The sequence below is a fragment of the Bufo bufo genome, chromosome 8, assembly GCF_905171765.1.
Source record: "Bufo bufo chromosome 8, aBufBuf1.1, whole genome shotgun sequence".
Lineage (NCBI taxonomy): Eukaryota > Metazoa > Chordata > Amphibia > Anura > Bufonidae > Bufo > Bufo bufo.
The window spans coordinates 77,939,542-77,957,989 of record NC_053396.1 but is presented as its reverse complement, the minus strand read 5'-3'; the positions used below and the strand labels follow the sequence as shown (position 1 = coordinate 77,957,989).

Here is an 18,448-nt window from a genome sequence, read left to right as displayed (position 1 = left end):
TGTAGTTTCTAGAATGGGGTCATTTTTGGGTGGTTTCTTTTATGTAAGCCTCGCAAAGTGACTTCAGACCTGAACTGGTCCCTAAAAATTGGGTTTTTGAAAATTTCTAAACTTCTAAGGCTACTTTCACACCTGCGTTAGGTGCGGATCCGTCTGGTATCTGCACAGACGGATCCGCACCTATAATGCAAACGCTTAGATCCGTTCAGAACGGATCCGTTTGCATTACCATGAACAAAAAAAAAATAACATATTTTTTTTTTTTGTTCATGATAATGCAAACGGATCCGTTTTGACTTTACATTGAAAGTCAATGGGGGACGGATCCGTTTGAAAATTGAGCCATACTGTGTCATCTTCAAACGGATCCGTCCCCATTGACTTACATTGTAAGTCTGGACGGATCCGTTTGCCTCCGCACGGCCAGGCGGACACCCGAACGCTGCAAGCTGCGTTCAGGTGTCCGCCTGCTGAGCGGAGCAGAGGACAAACGCTGCCAGACTGATGCATTCTGAGCGGATCCGCATCCACTCAGAATGCATTAGGGCTGGACGGATCAGTTCGGGGCCGCTTGTGAGAGCCTTCAAACGGAGCTCACAAGTGGAGCCCCGACGCTAGTGTGAAAGTAGCCTAAGCCTTGTAACATCCCCAAAAAATAAAATATCATTCCCAAAATGATCCAAACATGAAGTAGACATATGAGGAATGTAAAGTAATAACTATTTTTGGAGGTATTACTATGTATTATAAAAGTAGAGAAATTTAAACTTGAAAATTTGCAATTTTTTTACAAATTTTTGGTAAATTTGGTATTTTTTTATAAATAAAAATGATTTATTTTTTTTACTTCATTTTACCAGTGTCATGAAGTACAATATGTGATGAAAAAACTATCTCAGAATGGCCTGGATAAGTCAAAGCGTTTTAAAGTTATCAGCACTTAAAGTGACACTGGTCAGATTTGCAAAAAATGGCCAAGTCCTTAAGGTGAAATAGGGCTGAGTCCTTAAGGGGTTAAAACAATAGTCATTGTACAATATTTTGGCATTGTGCAAGATCTCTTATGGCAGTATGGTGCCATAGAAAATCACAGAAAACCACCTTAATAAAACATAACTTTTAATATAATAATAATAAAACACACCCAAATATGAAAAAATAGAAAAAAACAAAACATATGCTACTCTGGCTGATATTTGAAGTAGGTGGGTAGTGGTAGTTGATGATGGATGGATGGGATACTATCCCTATTTATGGCCCTACATTTGAGACCCTAACTACAAATGGAATAGCCGCTCCGATAGGGGCGATCCCGTATCTCAAACCTCCTGTATAGCCTGGGTTGGCCCTGATATTGGGATAGAAATGCACCAATTATGTTGGTGAAAAAAATGACTAATAGCCTAAATATACTATTTTCACACTAGCTTTAATGTTTTCCGGTAATGAGATCCGTCATAGGGTCTCAATACCAGAAAGAAACTCTTCCGTTTTGTCCCCATTCATTGTCAATGGGGACAAAACATAACTGAACAGAACGGAATGCTCCAAAATGCATTCTGTTCCTTTCTCCTACCGGAGAGCAAACAGCAGCATGCTGCGGTTTTCTTTCCGTCCTGAGATGCGGAGCAAGACGGATTTCTCTGGCACAATCTGACACAATAGAAAATGGATCTGTCCGCCATTGTCTTTCAAAGGAGTTCATGACGGATCCGTCTTGGCCATGTTAAAGATAATACAACCGGATCCGTTCATAATGGATCCAGATGGTTTTATTATCAGTAATGGAAGCGTTTTTGCTGAACCCTGCCGGATCCAGCAAAAACGCTTGTGTGAAAGTAGCCTTACGCTTTTTATATCCAGTAATTTTTATTGCAAGACTTTCCAGTATTACAATGCAAAACCAGAACCATGCCCCCTCCCTGTTCCCGTCCCAAACCGAAATCATGTAACCCAGTTATATCTATTGCACTAATAAAATGATTACATAGCAGTTTTATTACAGTTATAGCCAAAACTATATTACTAAGCATAGATATAGATAGCATACTTAATCCAGTGGAACTAGCGCATGCGCAGTGTTAATGGATGGGACTGGTCACATGACCCTCCATCAGTGGCCATTTTAGGACCGCAGTGCTGGCTTGGAGTAGAGAGAAACTGCTGATAAACAAGAATGTTGCATATTAAAGCTCCAAATATTTATAATGATGATTTAAGAACTATCACTAGCTGCCTTTATGTGTTGTTCCCAGCATGTAATATATACTGTAGTGGCCAACCACTTTAAGAACCTCTGCTGCCTTCATCCAGAGCCTCTTGTTGTCGACAATGCTCCTTACCTCTAGCTGCTCAGTTATTTGTGTAAGTACTATTACAGGGTGCTGTGAATAGGTGGCACCTGAGAAAGAAACATTTGACCATCCAGTATATCAGTTGTCCGGGCTGTATTTACTATGAAGCTCCCTGAAGGTAGTGTTGAAATGTGATATTGGGCCGACTAGATGGGCCAAATGGTTCTGATCTGCCGACACATTCTATGTTTCTATATTGTCACACTGCATCTCTGACACTTTAGCACAGGATTTACACTTCTAATGTGATCTGCGTTGTATTGACTAAAAGACATCTTGTTTCTTTTCAGTGGAACTGAATGAAGTTGGGTTCCGGTTTGTTCGGAAGTGTATTAATGCTGTGGAGGCAATGGGTATGAAGAACAAGAAGAACTGCACCTCCTATGATTAGTTTTACCTACGTATACCTTCACATATTCTGCATTACAGAGGACCTGTCACGTTCTCCAACCGCAGTAGCCTCCTTTACCTGGCAACAGCCATCACTCCACAGATTCTCCTTCTGCTTTTTTTTGCCATCGTTGGAGGACGTGACCAATCCTAAACCAACTTGCTGGAAACTTATCCTAGTGGTCAGACGAGCCTTCCTTGGAATATAAAGTTTTATTACAACACTAATGTAGTCTAATCTATTTATCTGAGTGTTTCTATTTGTCTTTTTTGACATTACATAGATTTAGCTGACGTACATAGTGGCACTGCTTGCTACATATGCAGTAAGAACAGGTCTGAAGATGTGGCTCTCCACAGCGATGTAACTGGCTGTGTGGAGAGCTTAGAATGCTGCTGTTTTGCTTTTCAGTTTATGCAATAATTTAATTAAACCTAATTCATTTACAGTATCTACTATGAAACGCTGAAGCTCACAACTGAATTCATCTGTCTTTTGTAGGTATCTCTTCAGAGGGTGTATATAGAACAGTTGGAAGTAACATCCAGGTGCAGAAACTCATTGATGCATTTTTTGGTAAGAATGTCCAGATGTCACATCCTCAGAGTCAACAAGAGTGCTTATATTTAGAGCACATCCAGTTGACATTTTCTTTCCAATATAGTTTTAGTTTCTCCTGAAAATATGAAGATTGCTTCAGGCATTTGGCCAAGGTGCCTTGGCTTCATGTGACCAGGTTTGAACTGGGAAGAACCTAGAGCAGGGATCAGCATCCTTTGGCACTCCAGCTGCTGTGAAACTACAAAGTCCAGCATGCACACTTACTCGGCTATTCTTGTAACCCCCATAGAAGTGAAAGGAGGAGTCTGGGATTTGTAGTTTCAGAACCCTGACCTGGAACCTCATTTATCAAAACTAAAAAAATAACAACTGTTGCCCATAGCCAATAGAAAAGACTGGACTATCCCACTGACATGCCGATCCTGTACTAACGACACCTGAAAACACCTTTCCTACTGCATGTTATGTTCCTGAATGCAGAAGAGATGCCCCTGAATTTGGCTAATCCTGTGTCCCTTCACAGGGACTCCCTTTGTAGAGGGAGCTTGGAGGAATGCTGGGAAGACACAATTTGCATTAACTCTGCATGTCTGTGCATACAGATTGCCGGTAACAGTAATCCATCGGCTTTTACTATTATTAATGACTGTATGCATGCGGGGACAGCAGGGAACACATGGACAGTGTGTTACCGTTTAACTCATCCGCCCATAGTATAAAAAATAATATAGTAAAATGTCCCCCTAACTAAAATGTGCACACCTCTCTGAATCTACATGGGTCAATTAGACATTCGGTGGGACATATTTGCATCAGATGCTCCGGCATTGATACATTCCTGTCACGCAAAATGTATGTTACTGTAAACATACGATAATAACTCACAGCCATTAATTTTCTTCCTCTTTTCCCCAGTCCTATATAGTTTTGTGCCTTTAATGAAAAAAAAAATTCTGTACCAGGCCAATTATCCATAGGCTACAGGGGCTACGTCTAAAGCTTGGCGCCATAGCAACATAGAACTGTGCGCCATAGCGTTACACAGTGAACACATATTTCAGATTGCTATGCATGGGAGAATGAAAGGATCATAGGACAAACTGCATAAAAACAGATGAGGAGTTTGTATCATTTCTTGTCTCTGACCATCCTTTCACTTCTTTTTTTTATAATAATTTAGCCCTATGTGTTCTTTACAAAATGTAAAAAAAAATAGACAAAGAAATAAAAAATAAATTGCCTTTAAAATGCAACATTCCAAAAACATGCGACTTTGTTCAGTTCATGAAGCCCAAAAAAAATGCAATTACCATTACTTGTTGCTAGAAAGTAAATTATAGCTGAAAAGAATCTGCTGTCCACCCATAAATCGGCAGAGCATCCACTACCATGTGACCATAAACCCTTAAAAGGGTTTTCTGGGAATAACTTAAAATGGCGGCCAGCAACTTGTTCTAGAATGTGAGCAGGACAGCCCTCACTGCACACTACGCTCTGGCACTTACATGTACTACATATTGGTGAGTTCTCCTGTCAGGCTGCTTAGCCATGATGACATATCATAGGCAGGATCACATCATTACCATCTGTTGTAGTGTGTATTGAAGCCTCGACCCCTCACCACCCTCTAGGCAGCTCTGTAAGTGGCGGCAGTCCTCCTCACATTCTAGGACAGGTTGCTGGCGGCCATTTAAATCATTCCTGGAGAATCCTTTTAAACAACTTAACAAATGATACGCTAGCTGCACAAGAATGTCAGATGGTTTTGCTAAATGAGCCCTAGGCTAAAAAAGAGACAAGTGTATGTACTCTTCGTATTGACTGTAGATAGAGCATCATCTGCATTCCAAACTATGCAAGGGGTTATGAATGAAGTACCTTTGCAAATTCTGTATTTCATAATGTTTTGTGGCATGCTTTTACCTCTCGGGATGGTGCCCAGCTTCACTTTTGCTTACAAAGACTGTGATCAAGGAATTAATTTCTTTATGTCTATCTGGGCAGCAGGTTACATTCAGTGATCCCACTGAACACCAAAAATGAAAATGCCCAATCTGCAGCCTCATGATGCGTTTCAGGTCCTTTAGTATGTGTGTAATGGAAAAAAGTTGAACTGTGAATATCCAACTGTGCTTGTAGAAATGTCGGTCCAGAGTGCTCCTCTTCTACAACTAATACAAGGGTTAGATGAATGGAGGATGCCACTTACAAGAATGAAGTTCATATGTTTGACTTCTCTTTTGCAGATCCCAAATGCCCTGGAAATGTGGACTTACATACTAGTGATTGGGACATTAAAACCATCACTAGTGCTTTAAAGTTCTACCTCAGGTATCTATGAGTAAATCTCTGCATCATAATAAACAATAAAAAATATTTACATGGGCCATAACTACTTGGTTCATTCTTGTACTAGACTCATCCATTCAAGTCAATGGATCTGTGGCCATGGTTGGCAAGGATGATTGCTAAGAGAATCTGAAAAGAGGTTTATTTTTTTTTTATGGACATGAAAAACGGACAAAATACTGATAATATATGGACAGAAGTAATGGACACATGGAACACAGTCCGAGACAATACTGGTTTTACACGGATGAGAACAACCCTTGTTTGAATCAGCCTTTGTAATACAACTAGACCTTTAAAAAATACTTAAACAGTTTTTTTTGCAGTCTTGAATTTGTTTATGTTTAGACTTTTTGCTTCTCTGAAAAATTCTATATTAGAGCTCAGCAGGTATTTTCATTTAGTGATATGTGTCAGAAATGCTCCCCTACATTGCTGTATGATCAACTGTCTCATTCCAGCAAATAGCATGGTGGCACATACTACATGGTTTTCATCCCCCCCCTATTGTGCAAAACCATTCTTGACTGTAAGACCTCACTGCCCCTTCTGTCTGCTCAGTCTTCCCGGTCTCTCTCCTGCTGAGCTGATTTTCCTCAATCACTCAATAGGAACAATCGCTAGAGAGTACAGTCTGTGTACAGCATGATTGCATTTGATCAAAATCCGCTAACTGCAGCCTTTCTCGATACAGTTCGTGGACGGGCGTAGTGCTGTGCCCTTTTTTGAGCTTGTAAAGTGCTAGGTGTAACACATCCAACTTTTGGCATCCAGTGTTTCCACACAGGGTGGCTTTAAAGGGAATGTGTCACCAGAAAATTACTTATTGTATAAATCACATTTTTATGTTTTTTTGAAAGAATTTTTTATATTTTTTATTTGTCTGTACAGATCACTTTACTGTAGTTATCTGTCATTCGCATTTGGCTTCGAGCTTGATTTGAAGGAGCTGTGCTCGAACCGCATAGGCCTGCATCCTGGTGCTCCAACAACTCATTAGCATGTTTTAAAAAAGTAAAAATTTCTCCACAACGCTACTACCTACAGATAAAAGATAGGTATCATTTTAATTTGCCTCAGCAACCCTACCGGGCTATGTGCCTGGTTGTATAGGGTTGATCTAGGTGACAGAGCCGCTTTAACAGGAGCTTCTATTGCAACAACCTGACTGCAGAGGAGAATGTAGCCAGGAATGACTGCCTGCAGGATTCTGTTCTCCAGCAGTAGATATACTCTGGAACAAGAGTAACACGGCAAAATAGATTATTATGATCTATGACATTGTGGTTTGGTAGTTCTTGGTAGAACACAACTGGAGAGGCAGTTTTGACAGAATCGGTAATATACTGCACAGGCTCTGCTATAGTAACAACGATTTCTGTTTTAGAAGCATTGCAGACTCCTTTTCTGCTTATTTTGATGTCTGTTGGGTTCAGGGGATTACTTTTAAGATAAATTTAGGTAATTTCCAATATTTTGACATGGACTACGACAAGTGATGAAGTCTACCTATAAACTTGTTCTGGCTGGGAGAAAATGACTGAGAAGCAGTGTGTTACAGAATGACAAAACAGCTGTTTCCTTATATTCTTTTACCCAAGTTGCTTCCTGTAAAAGCGGCGACACTTCTGATAATAAAGATGAGCAGCTTTCAGGATGCAGGCGTTGTTTACCATGAAGTAATAAAATAGGAAGCACATTACATAGTATAAAGTACTTTTAGTACTCATAAAATGGAATAGTATACGTCCTTGGGTTTGTGCTAAGACTTCTCTTTTCACTTGCAGGAATCTCTCTGAGCCAGTTATGACATACAAGCTGCATCGGGAACTTGTGTCCGCTGCAAGTAAGAACCTATTGTGCCGGAAATTCATTATGGGATATACTGGAGATGTGGAAATGCTGTCTGTAAAATCATGCAAACATAGTGTTTGCTCTAATTATATCTTAAAGAGTAACTAAACTTTTGTATACATTTTTGTTAACATGTCTTTAATGCCCTAATAATAATGTTTTTTGTATTTTTATTACGCTTTTGCCTACCTTAAAATCTACATTTCTGTACACCGCTAACAGCTCAGTGATGTATGAAGTACGGAGGACACATTTTCTCAATGGGGCTGCAGCACAGTGCCCACTGGAGGTTTACTAAATTCTGGCATAGCACATAGGTACTCTGTTACCATGTGCTATGCCAAGATTAGCTGAGCGGAGCAGGCTCCTGCTTCTGCCTGATTCGCTAAGCTAAGAGCTGGCATAGCACATGGTTAAAGGGTACCTATGTGCTATGCCAAGATTTAGAAAACCTCTGGGGTGCATGGTCAGGATTAGCAATATGCGCTCCTGCCCGTACTCGCTGCGCTGTGGCCCCATTGATAAAATGTGTACGCCATACTCTGTACACAGCTGAGCAGTCAGCGGTGTACAGAGAAGTAGATTTGAAGTGCACAGGGAATGGCGTGTTTTAGGTAGGGAAAAGTGCAATAAAAATGCATTAATAAACTATATTACAAAAAGGGTTATTAGGGCATTAGGGACATGTTAATAAACTTTTGCATAATTTTATGTTTACTCTGTAATGATATTACTTCTCACCTGTGCATTCAGGAGGGGTACATTTACACTCTCCATCCACCACAGCCTCATCAGGAAATAATGAGATTATGTGGCATCCCATAGTCAGTAGTTTAGTGGTAACTGTATTGAATTGCAATTAAATTAGAAAGAAGGTGAAGTGGTCATCATAGAGAATGAATATTTGGAATGTGTTGTAACCAGAAGAGGGAGCCATCATCAAAAATATGTTAGAGCCAGAAGAGATGATCGAGCAAATGCAGCCACCAGGAGAGGAAGTGAAGAGGGGAGTATGTGCTCTGGCCACAAGAAGGAGCACTGAAGCAAGTTATTTCTTTGTCTATAGCAGGGCCTCAAATTAGTTTGGTTTGTGACTCAGGTGGCAGAAATGTGTGAACATCAGGATGTAAAGTAGATATGTAAATATGTAATCAAGATCATTGTATTATATCAATTTCTGTAGGCTAATTCCTAACACAACAGAAAGCGACATTGAAAAAGTATAACTGGTGCAACTGAAATAAACAGATTTACTAATACTACGATTAGGCCAGTGTAAACTTGGTCATAAACTGCACCAGATTTATCATAGTGGCTGATGCTGGATGGAATATCTGTTGCATCTATTTACTATCCACAAGTGTACACCACCTATAAGTTGGCTTAGTTTTACTCCAGAAAAGATCCAAAATTTTAGTGCACAAAGATGGATTTAAACTTTGCCCCTTCCCTGTGAAGCCACGCCCCCTTTCAGGAGGAAGGGTAGAAATGTTAAAGGATTTTGCAGTTTGTTTAAACTGATGATCTATCCTCTGGATAGATCATCAGCATCTGACCAGTGGGGGCCAATGGCGCAAGACGCTTGATTGCTGAGCTCCGGAGCCAACAAGCTCAATTAAGGTCAACATTTGCATCCCCCTCGTCATTATGGGGAACAGGAGAGTTGGGAAGCCGTCGAAGAGCAGCGTGGATCTCCAGGAAACCTCGGTGTCCCTAACCATGGATGCATTCCTGCTCAAGGAGAGGGACGAACCTGATCCCAAGATGACGCCTTCTCACCACGCTTACTTTCTTACCTCCCAACCTCCCTCCCGTCGCCTGCATCGCGCTCCACGCTCCATAGAGCGCCGACTATACACCAGCCTGGGCCCCCTGCTACGGAGGACGACATCCCTCTGCCGGACTTGGATGTAAGGAGGCAGTTTGAATCACTGGGGCCGGCGGCAGAGGAGGAAGGGCTCGGATCTCACTGGGCCGCATCACAGGCTCCTTCACCCTCCGCTCGGGATGCCATACAGGGACAGCTCCTGAACCCACATGTATTCACTCAGCCAAGGGCTGCATCGCCGCTGGTGACCTCGCTGCCCCCCCCCTGAGCCAAGCTCACCACAGAGCACCCTTACTGACAATGGGCAACTGATCTCTCAGAGGGGGACACCTACATTAGCTCCTTCAGGGGACCTATCACCCCCAGCTATCTCTGGCATTGAGGTACCCCAACAGAAGCCGGTTCCATTACCACGAAGAACCTCTAAGTCTTGGAGAAGCACAGATTGTACACCTGAGAAGATGCCCATGCTCCATCCAGCAGAGTGCACAGATATCTCACTGATATTGCGGTCTCGCTCCCCTTCTGGACACCGATAATCCTCATCCTTAAGCTCTGCAGAATTGGACCCCCCCAAGTCACCCCCTCCTACTTGGTGCTCCCATATCCAACGGCTCCCAATGAAACAGGACTTCCGAGCCCTTATGTCAGAAGTTACAGACTCATTCAAAGCCGAAATGGCGGCAATCCGAAAAGATGTCCAGAATATAGGCCTTCGCCTCAGTTAGCTAGAGGAAGACCACAATACTGACAGATCAGTGGTACACCATGTCCAAGACCGCACTTACGCGCAGTCTCTTCTTTTACGTGACCTGCAATGGCATGTAGAGGATCTAGATAACAGGGGCAGACGTCACAATATACGGGTGAGAGGAGTCCCTGAATCTGCAGAAAGGGAAGACGTTCCTGCAATACTAAATCACCTTTTTAATACTATCTTGGAACGCCCAGTTACCCACTCCATTAAAATGGATCAGCCCCACCGGGCTCTTCGCCCTAAATCTATGGAGGGAGCCCCACGAGATATAATATGCTATGTCAATGACTTCACCCCTGAAAGAAGAGATAGTGTCTAAAGCCCGGTCCTTACGTAACTTGGACTTCAAAGGCTCACAAGTGTCCATTTTTTTAAAGATCTATAATAAATAACTTTCCAGAAGCGCAAAGCGTTGAAACCACTACTCGAGGTGCTTAGCCAGAATGCCATTCCCTATCAGTGGGGGTTTCCCTTCAGCTTTACACCGAGGAAAAACGGATCTACAACAACCTTGCGTTCACCTGAAGATCTATGCGAATTCTGCACGCATCTAGACATCCAACCTCCATCTTTACCTGACTGGGAGGCCCCGACGGATGTTCTTCCGCTGACCTGGACCACAGTCCGTTCCGACAAGCGTCGTCTGAAACCATCGGCAGCGACCCATCGATGGCTACGTCCGGGCATATTGCCCGCTTGAAGGCCCCACATAACCACTGGACTGTTGCGAATGTTGAGTATCATTATTTCCTTATGATTGCTTCACTAGCTCTATCTTACTTCCTTATTGTTGAGGGCTTACATTCTGCCTCACTGTTATGGAGTCTTGCTAGGCACGTCTCTAGTTGTTAGTCTTTTCTTTTGGTCCTTAGTTGTACTCTCCTTGGCTCCCGCTATGCTCCCACTGAGAGTCTTATTAGTAGTCTTTGGCCTATTACAACTTCAAGGCCTTAGTTTTAGGCTCCAAAAGAAACCCTATGCTGAGAAGATTAGTTCTGATATTTTTCTGAAGTTTTGTACTCTCCTTTATTGAGGGATATTCTACCTTACGTTTTGTTCTCTCCTTCGCTCTCCAGAGGTCCCTTTCTATTCTAACGTATACAGGGGTGCGGTCAGCTGTGGGAGAAGAGAGCAGACTGGGGGCAGACCCACTGAGATATGGTATACGTGGCGATGAACATAGACCCCTTCATCACAAGAGGTCAAGGTTCCCTCTTAGTCAATATGGTTAAGTTCTTATCCTTAAATGTCAAAGGGCTAAATTCACCCTCTAAACGGAGACTGGCTCTCCAAGAAATGCGTAGGTCTAAAGCGGAGATCATATTTTTCCAAGAGACACATCTTTCAGGGACGGGGTCACTACAATTTGCAAAACCTTTGTTCCCTACATCTTACATGGCCAATGCCCCAACTAAAACTGCAGGAGTTGCTAAATTGATAGCTAAAGCATGCTCTTTACAAATTGAAAAGACGGAGGTCGATGCACAGAGCCGCTATCTCATTCTCAATGGCTCTTTATCTGGCAGGAAATAAAAACATAGAAACATAGAATGTGTCGGCAGATAAGAACCATTTGGCCCATCTAGTCTGCCCAATATACTAAATACTATGGATAGCCCCTGGCCCTATCTTATATGAAGGATGGCCTTATGCCTATCCCATGCATCCACTACTCTCTCAGTAAAGTAATACTTCCTGATATTACTTTTAAACCTTTGCCCCTCTAATTTAAAACTATGTCCTCTTGTAGCAGTTTTTCTTCTTTTAAATATTCTCTCCTCTTTTACCTTGTTGATTCCCTTTATGTATTTAAAAGTTTCTATCATATCCCCTCTGTCTCGTCTTTCTTCCAAGCTATACATGTTAAGGTCCTTTAATCTTTCCTGGTAAGTTTTATCCTGCAATCCATGTACCAGTTTAGTAGCTCTTCTCTGAACTCTCTCCAAAGTATCAATATCCTTCTGGAGATATGGTCTCCAGTACTGAGCACAATACTCCAAATGAGGTCTCACTAGTGCTCTGTAGAGCGGCATGAGCACCTCCCTCTTTCTACTGGTAATTCCTCTCCAAATACACCCAAGCATTCTGCTAGCATTTACTGCTGCTCTATGACATTGTCTGCCTACCTTTAAGTCTTCTGAAATAATGACCCCTAAATCCCTTTCCTCAGATACTGAGGTTAGGACTGTATCACTGATTTTATATTCTGCTTTTGGGTTTTTACGTCCCAGGTGCATTATCTTGCACTTATCAACATTACATTTTAGTTGCCAGATTTTTGACCATTCCTCTAGTTTTCCTAAATCCTTTTCCATTTGGTGTATCCCTCCAGGAACATCAACCCTGTTACAAATCTTTGTGTCATCAGCAAAAAGACACACCTTACCATCGAGGCCTTCTGCAATTTCGCTGATTAAACAATATGGGTCCCAGAACAGATCCCTGAGGTACCTCACTGGTAACAAGACCTTGGTCTGAATATACTCCATTGACTACAACCCTCTGTTACCTGTCCCTCAGCCACTGCCTAATCCATTCAACAATATGGGAGTCCAAGCCCAAAGACTGCACTTTATTGATAAGCCTTCTATGTGGGACAGTATCAAAAGCCTTACTAAAGTCTAGATAAGCGATGTCTACTGCACCTCCTCCATCTATTATTTTAGTCATCCAATCAAAAAAATCAATAAGATTAGTTTGACATGATCTCCCTGAAGTAAACCCATGCTGTTTTTCATCTTTCAATCCATGGGATTTTAGATGTTCGACAATCCTCTCCTTAAGTATGGTTTCCATTAATTTCCCCACTATTGATGTCAGGCTTACTGGCCTATAGTTGCCCGATTCCTCCCTACTACCTTTCTTGTGAATGGGCACAACATTTGCTAATTTCCAATCTTCTGGGACGACTCCTGTTGCCAGTGATTGGTTAAATAAATCTGTTAATGGTTTTGCTAGTTCACCGCTGAGCTCTTTTTTAATAGCTTTGGGTGTATCCCATCAGGCCCCTGTGACTTATTTGTATTAATTTTAGACAGCTGACTTAGAACCTCTTCCTCTGTAAAGACACATGCATCAAAAGATTCATTAGTCTTCTTTCCTAACTGAGGTCCTTCTCCTTCATTTTCATTTTCCTTTGTAAAAACTGAACAGAAGTATTCATTGAGGCAGTCAGCTAGTTCTTTATCTTCTTCAATATACCTTCCTTCTTTTGTTTTTAATTTGGTAATTCCTTGTTTTAGTTTCCTTTTTTCATTTATGTATCTGAAGAATGCCTTCTCGCCTTTTTTCCCTGACTGAGCTAATTTCTCTTCTGCCTGTGCTTTAGAAGCTCTTATAACTTGTTTGGCCTCTCTCTGCCTAATCTTATAAATTTGTCTGTCATCCACATTTATTTATTTTTTATAATTCATAAATGCTATCTTTTTGTTTTAAATGATTTTGGCCACTTCTGCTGAGTACCACAGTGGTCTCTTCCTTTTTTTGCTTTTACTGACAAGACTAATGCAATTTTCTGTTGCCTTCAATAGTGCCACTTTTAAGTAGTCCCATTTCTCCTGGACTCCAATGAAACTGTTCCAGTCTGATAGGGACTCGTATACCACTAATCTAATTTTAGAAAAGTCAGTTTTTCTAAAATCTAAAACTTTTGTTTTTGTGTGGTGTGACTCAGTCACTGTACTTATAGTAAACCACACTGACTGGTGATCACTAGATCCCAATCTTTCCCCTACAGTAATATCAGATACCAAATTCCCATTTGTGAATACTAAATCTAAAATGGCCTCCTTCCGGGTTGGCTCCTCCACTACTTGCTGTAGAGATAATCCCAGTAGGGAATTTAGAATATCTGTACTCCTGGCAGAACTAGCTATTTTGGTTTTCCAGTTTACATCTGGAAGATTGAAGTCTCCCATAATGATAACTTCCCCCTTCAATGTCATTTTAGCTATTTCCTCAACTAGTAGATCATCTAATTCTTTGACTTGGCTAGGTGGTCTATATAGCACACCTACTCAAGTTACCTTATGATTATCAAGCTGCACGGTAACCCAAACTGACTCTAAATTGTTTTCGCTAACTTGTATCAAATTAGATTTTATGCTATCTTTCACATACAGGGCCACCCCTCCCCCCTTCTTGCCTTCTCTGTCTTTCCTGTATAGAGAGAACCCTGGTATTGATATATCCCAGTCATTACTCCCCTTGAACCACGTCTCAGTAACAGCCACCACATCTATATTCTCAGATGCCATTATAGCCTCAAGTTCATTGATCTTATTCCCTAGACTGCGAGCATTTGTAGACAAGACTCTGAGCTTGTCATTTCTTAACCTTTGTGCTACTGGCCTCTTCTGGCATTGTTCCGGGGGGCAGTTGGACTGCTGGATTATCACTCTTTTGCCCCTCTTTCCTAGTTTAAATGCTTCTTAGCAAATACTTGGAACTGTTCACCGAGGACATTCGTTCCTTTGAGAGAAAGATGCAAACCATCTTTCTTGTACAGTTCTTTTCCATTCCAACAAGAGCTAACATGAGACACAAAGCCAAACCCTTGGTTCAGACACCATTCACCAAGCCAGACATTGAATTCCTTAATGCGCATCTTCCTATCATGCTGAAGGTTATGCACAGGCAAAACTGCAGAGAATGAAACAGTTGGTGCAACCTCCCGTATATCCTCTCCAAGTGTGTGAAAAGCTTCTTTCACCTTTGAAACCTCATTGCAAGCCAGATTGTTTGTCCCAAGATGGAGAATAACATCCACCTCCCTTTCCTGCTTTGCTTGCCTAACAATATTAAGGATCCGTCGTCTATCCCTGCTAGCGGTAGCACCAGGGAGACATCTCACAACACCATTTTCCTCAAACTTCACACCTCTTATGATGGAATCGCCCACCAACTGCTGCTTACTATCAATCCTCACCTTCTCCTTTTTGTCTTTGTCTGCAGTCTTACATACTTTAGGCATGGGAGATGATTGTTTCTCACCCACTGTGCTTGAGCCATCCTCCATGTTGCTCTTGCACTCTGAAAGTTCTGCAAATGAATTATGGAGAGCCACAGACTGTGGGACATGCCTTCTATCCACAACTCTCAGTCTACCAGAACCTACAGTAACCCATCTTCCATTTCTAGGGGGCCTCTGTGGCAGTGGCATTGCAATGTTCTCAGCCTGAGTTTGTTTAGTGGTTAATTTAAAAATCTCATATTTCAAAAAGGTAATTTCCTGCTGCATTATGGAGAGCTGTCTACAGATCAGACAGTATCCAAACCTCTGAAGAGTGGAACCTGAAATAAAAGCACAACAATTCCTGCACAGAACCAGGTCTGCCATTGTAAAGAGGGGAAAGATTTTAAACAAACAAATCTTACTTGTTTAGATTGTATCCACCTCCAGATTACCTCCTGAGTATCTCCTGAATATCTCCAATGCTCTTGTAGATCAGCTCTTGGTAAAGCAGTCTTGGAAAAGCAGCAAGCTATAATTAGCAAGCTAATATTGTGTGGATATATATACACACACTCCCACAAAGGCTCCTCCCCCAACAGTAAATTAACACCTTACTCGCCTATGCTCATTTGCAATCAGATAATAGAGATACCGTGTCTAGCAAATTCCTTACCTCTTTTGAAACACAGTGTCTGAGTATTCACTAGAAACACTACTGAAGTTCTGCTACAGTGGAAAAACTCTGAGTTAGACTAAGTTAGTCTCCTGAATATCTCCAATGCTCTTGTAGATCAGCTCTTGGTAAAGCAGTCTTGGAAAAGCAGCAAGCTATGTAATATATTAACCTTATGTAATATATACTCTCCTAACTCAGGTCCGATTTCTTTTATCTCCTCTGTTTTGTCAACCTTAAGGGCATATCAGAACTCTGCTTTAATACTAGGAGGGGACATTTTTCTGACATAGCTGATAGACTAGCTATGCACTCCACCCCTTCCCAAGCTTCTTACGGTTTGTCTAGGAGCTTTCGTATACACTCCCATTCCCTTTATGATCTATGGAGAATATATAATCCCACTGCGCGTCAGTATTAATTTTTTCCCACCCGCACCAAACGCACACCAGAATTTTTTATTTTTTGGCAACCTACTGACCCTCCGATTGCTGTCCTCAGTTTTGCTAGGTTCTATCACCTGGTCAGATCATGCCCCTCTAAATGTAGATTTGGATTTAGCGGCTTCCCCTCCGAAACGCACTCACTGGCGTTTACATGAAACCCTTTTGACTAGTGTCGTTTCAAGGGAAGAATTGAAAAATTACTGAACTAACGGCAATGCATACCATGGAGGATGCCGGCAGCGGACCACATGCACCACAAAAACATCCTACACAAGATGAAATAATGTGTGGCTGAAAATATAAAAATACATAAATCACTACAAAAAGGGAAGAACTGAGAACCCACTTAATCAATTATTTCCAGACTAACAAATCGTCAGTATCCTCACCTGGGATATTTTGGGAAGCCCATGAGGCAGTCTTCCGGGGATGTTGCATCTCAACAGCCTCTCGGATTAAAAAAGATAGGGATAGTCATCACAAAAAGTGTCTAGCGGAATTACGCCAGGCCGAACAAGACCTGGTTGTCAGCCCTTTAAAATGCCTTCCAAGGAAGATTCTTGACCTTTAGAAGCCAGTTAAAAAGTCTCTCTCTTAATAAAACAGAGAAGCTCCTTAGATACTCCAAGCAGCGTTTCTTCTAATTTGGTAATAAACCCCATACAGTATTAGCAAAACAGTTACGCGACCGTGCAATCTCATCCACCCCCCAGGTTATAAAAGACCCCACGGGCATTCAGTATTTTGCCCTGAAGATTGATGACCTTTTCCACTCATATTATGCCTCCCTCTACTCCCTTACTTCAGAGCTTCCTGGTGATCCTGAGACCAGATCCCAGGTGTTAGATAACTATTTATCTGATTGTACCTTGTCCACTCTCCCTCTAGAAGCCTTATCACACCTAAATCAACAAATTACATTGGAGGAATTGAGGGAGGTAGTACAGGAATTACCGGGAAATAAGCCCTGATGGCCTCACATATCACTACTACTGATGGCCTCACATATCACTACCATAAAACGTATAGTGAGATTTTGATTCCACATATGATCCCTCTATTCAACTCCTTGCTGACAGGAGACCCTATACCGCAAACCATGCTTCAATCTTTTATAACAGTAGTACCTAAGCCAGGAAAGGATCCTTCAGAATGTGCTAGCTATCGTCCAATTAGTCTGCTAAACTCAGACCTGAAGATCTTTACCAAATTGCTGGCAAATCGGTTGAGCTGTTGGCTCCCCCAGCTGATCCACAAGTCTCAAGATCAAGTGGGGTTTGTCCAGTTCCGACAGGTGGGGGATAACACAAGACGGGTAATCAACTTGATTGATGCGGTCGCTAAGGAGTCGACTGAAGCTCTGCTTCTTAGCCTTGATGCAGAAAAAGCTTTTGACCGTCTTAATTGGTCTTTCATGTTTCATGCACTACAGAGATTTGGGTTTGCAGGCCCATTTCTACAGGCACTTGGAGGTCTTTATTCGACTCCTACAGCACGTGTCAATCTACCCCCTGCATGCTCCTCTATATTTCATATTAAAAATGGAACCCGACAGGGTTGTCCCCTGTCTCCGCTTCTGTATGTACTCAGTATTGAAACCCTGGTCGCTCGGATCTGGGCAAACCCAGACATCAAGGGCATCCAGATAAAGGACCGATCCTTTACTATATCTTTATTTTCAGACGACGTACTTTTAACGCTAACTAATCCGATCACCTCACTCCTTAATCTGCATGCCACTATTACTCACTACAGTAGACTCTCGAGAAATTTATAATACAAAAACAGAAGACTTTCCCTTAAATATACCATCACAAACATTAAAGGCTTTGCAACAGTCTTTTAAATACTCCTGGCAGAACTGTTCTATAAAATACTTAGGGGTTCATATCACTCCTACTTACCCTGCTTTTATATGCAGAAAATTTCCCCCCGGTAATAGCTAACATCAACACACTTCTCAGTAAGTGGAGGTCCCTACATATATTCTTACTAGGCCGCATAGTAGAAATTAAGTCTGCCTTTCTCACATTTGTGTGGAATAATAAACGGCACCGTATTGCCCTCTACTACTATGCCACACATCTTAGACATTTAGCTTCTTGGACCACACTACATTCCTTCAATAAATGGACAGAAGCAGAGTGGCTATGGCTAGCCCCGGTTCACATGAGTGCTATTATATGGGGTCGCCCAGCTGACATCGCGCCTCAAAACTTATTGGGCCTCATGATGTTTACTAGAAGCTAATGGTTAATCTGCAAGATAAAATTTAACCTCT

The 18,448-nt window shown here is 41.8% G+C and overlaps 1 protein-coding gene across 2 annotated transcripts in view; it reads left to right on the top strand.

Annotated features, from left to right (window-relative positions):
- Window positions 1-18,448, top strand: part of OPHN1 (oligophrenin 1) — a 245,681-nt gene that overhangs the window by 182,435 nt on the left and 44,798 nt on the right. For both annotated transcript variants that reach the window (XM_040442671.1, XM_040442670.1), the window contains exons 14-17: window positions 2,645-2,707; window positions 3,247-3,321; window positions 5,553-5,637; window positions 7,443-7,501. In XM_040442671.1, the coding sequence (XP_040298605.1) occupies window positions 2,645-2,707; window positions 3,247-3,321; window positions 5,553-5,637; window positions 7,443-7,501 (282 nt within the window). The remainder of the gene's footprint in view (window positions 1-2,644; window positions 2,708-3,246; window positions 3,322-5,552; window positions 5,638-7,442; window positions 7,502-18,448) is intronic.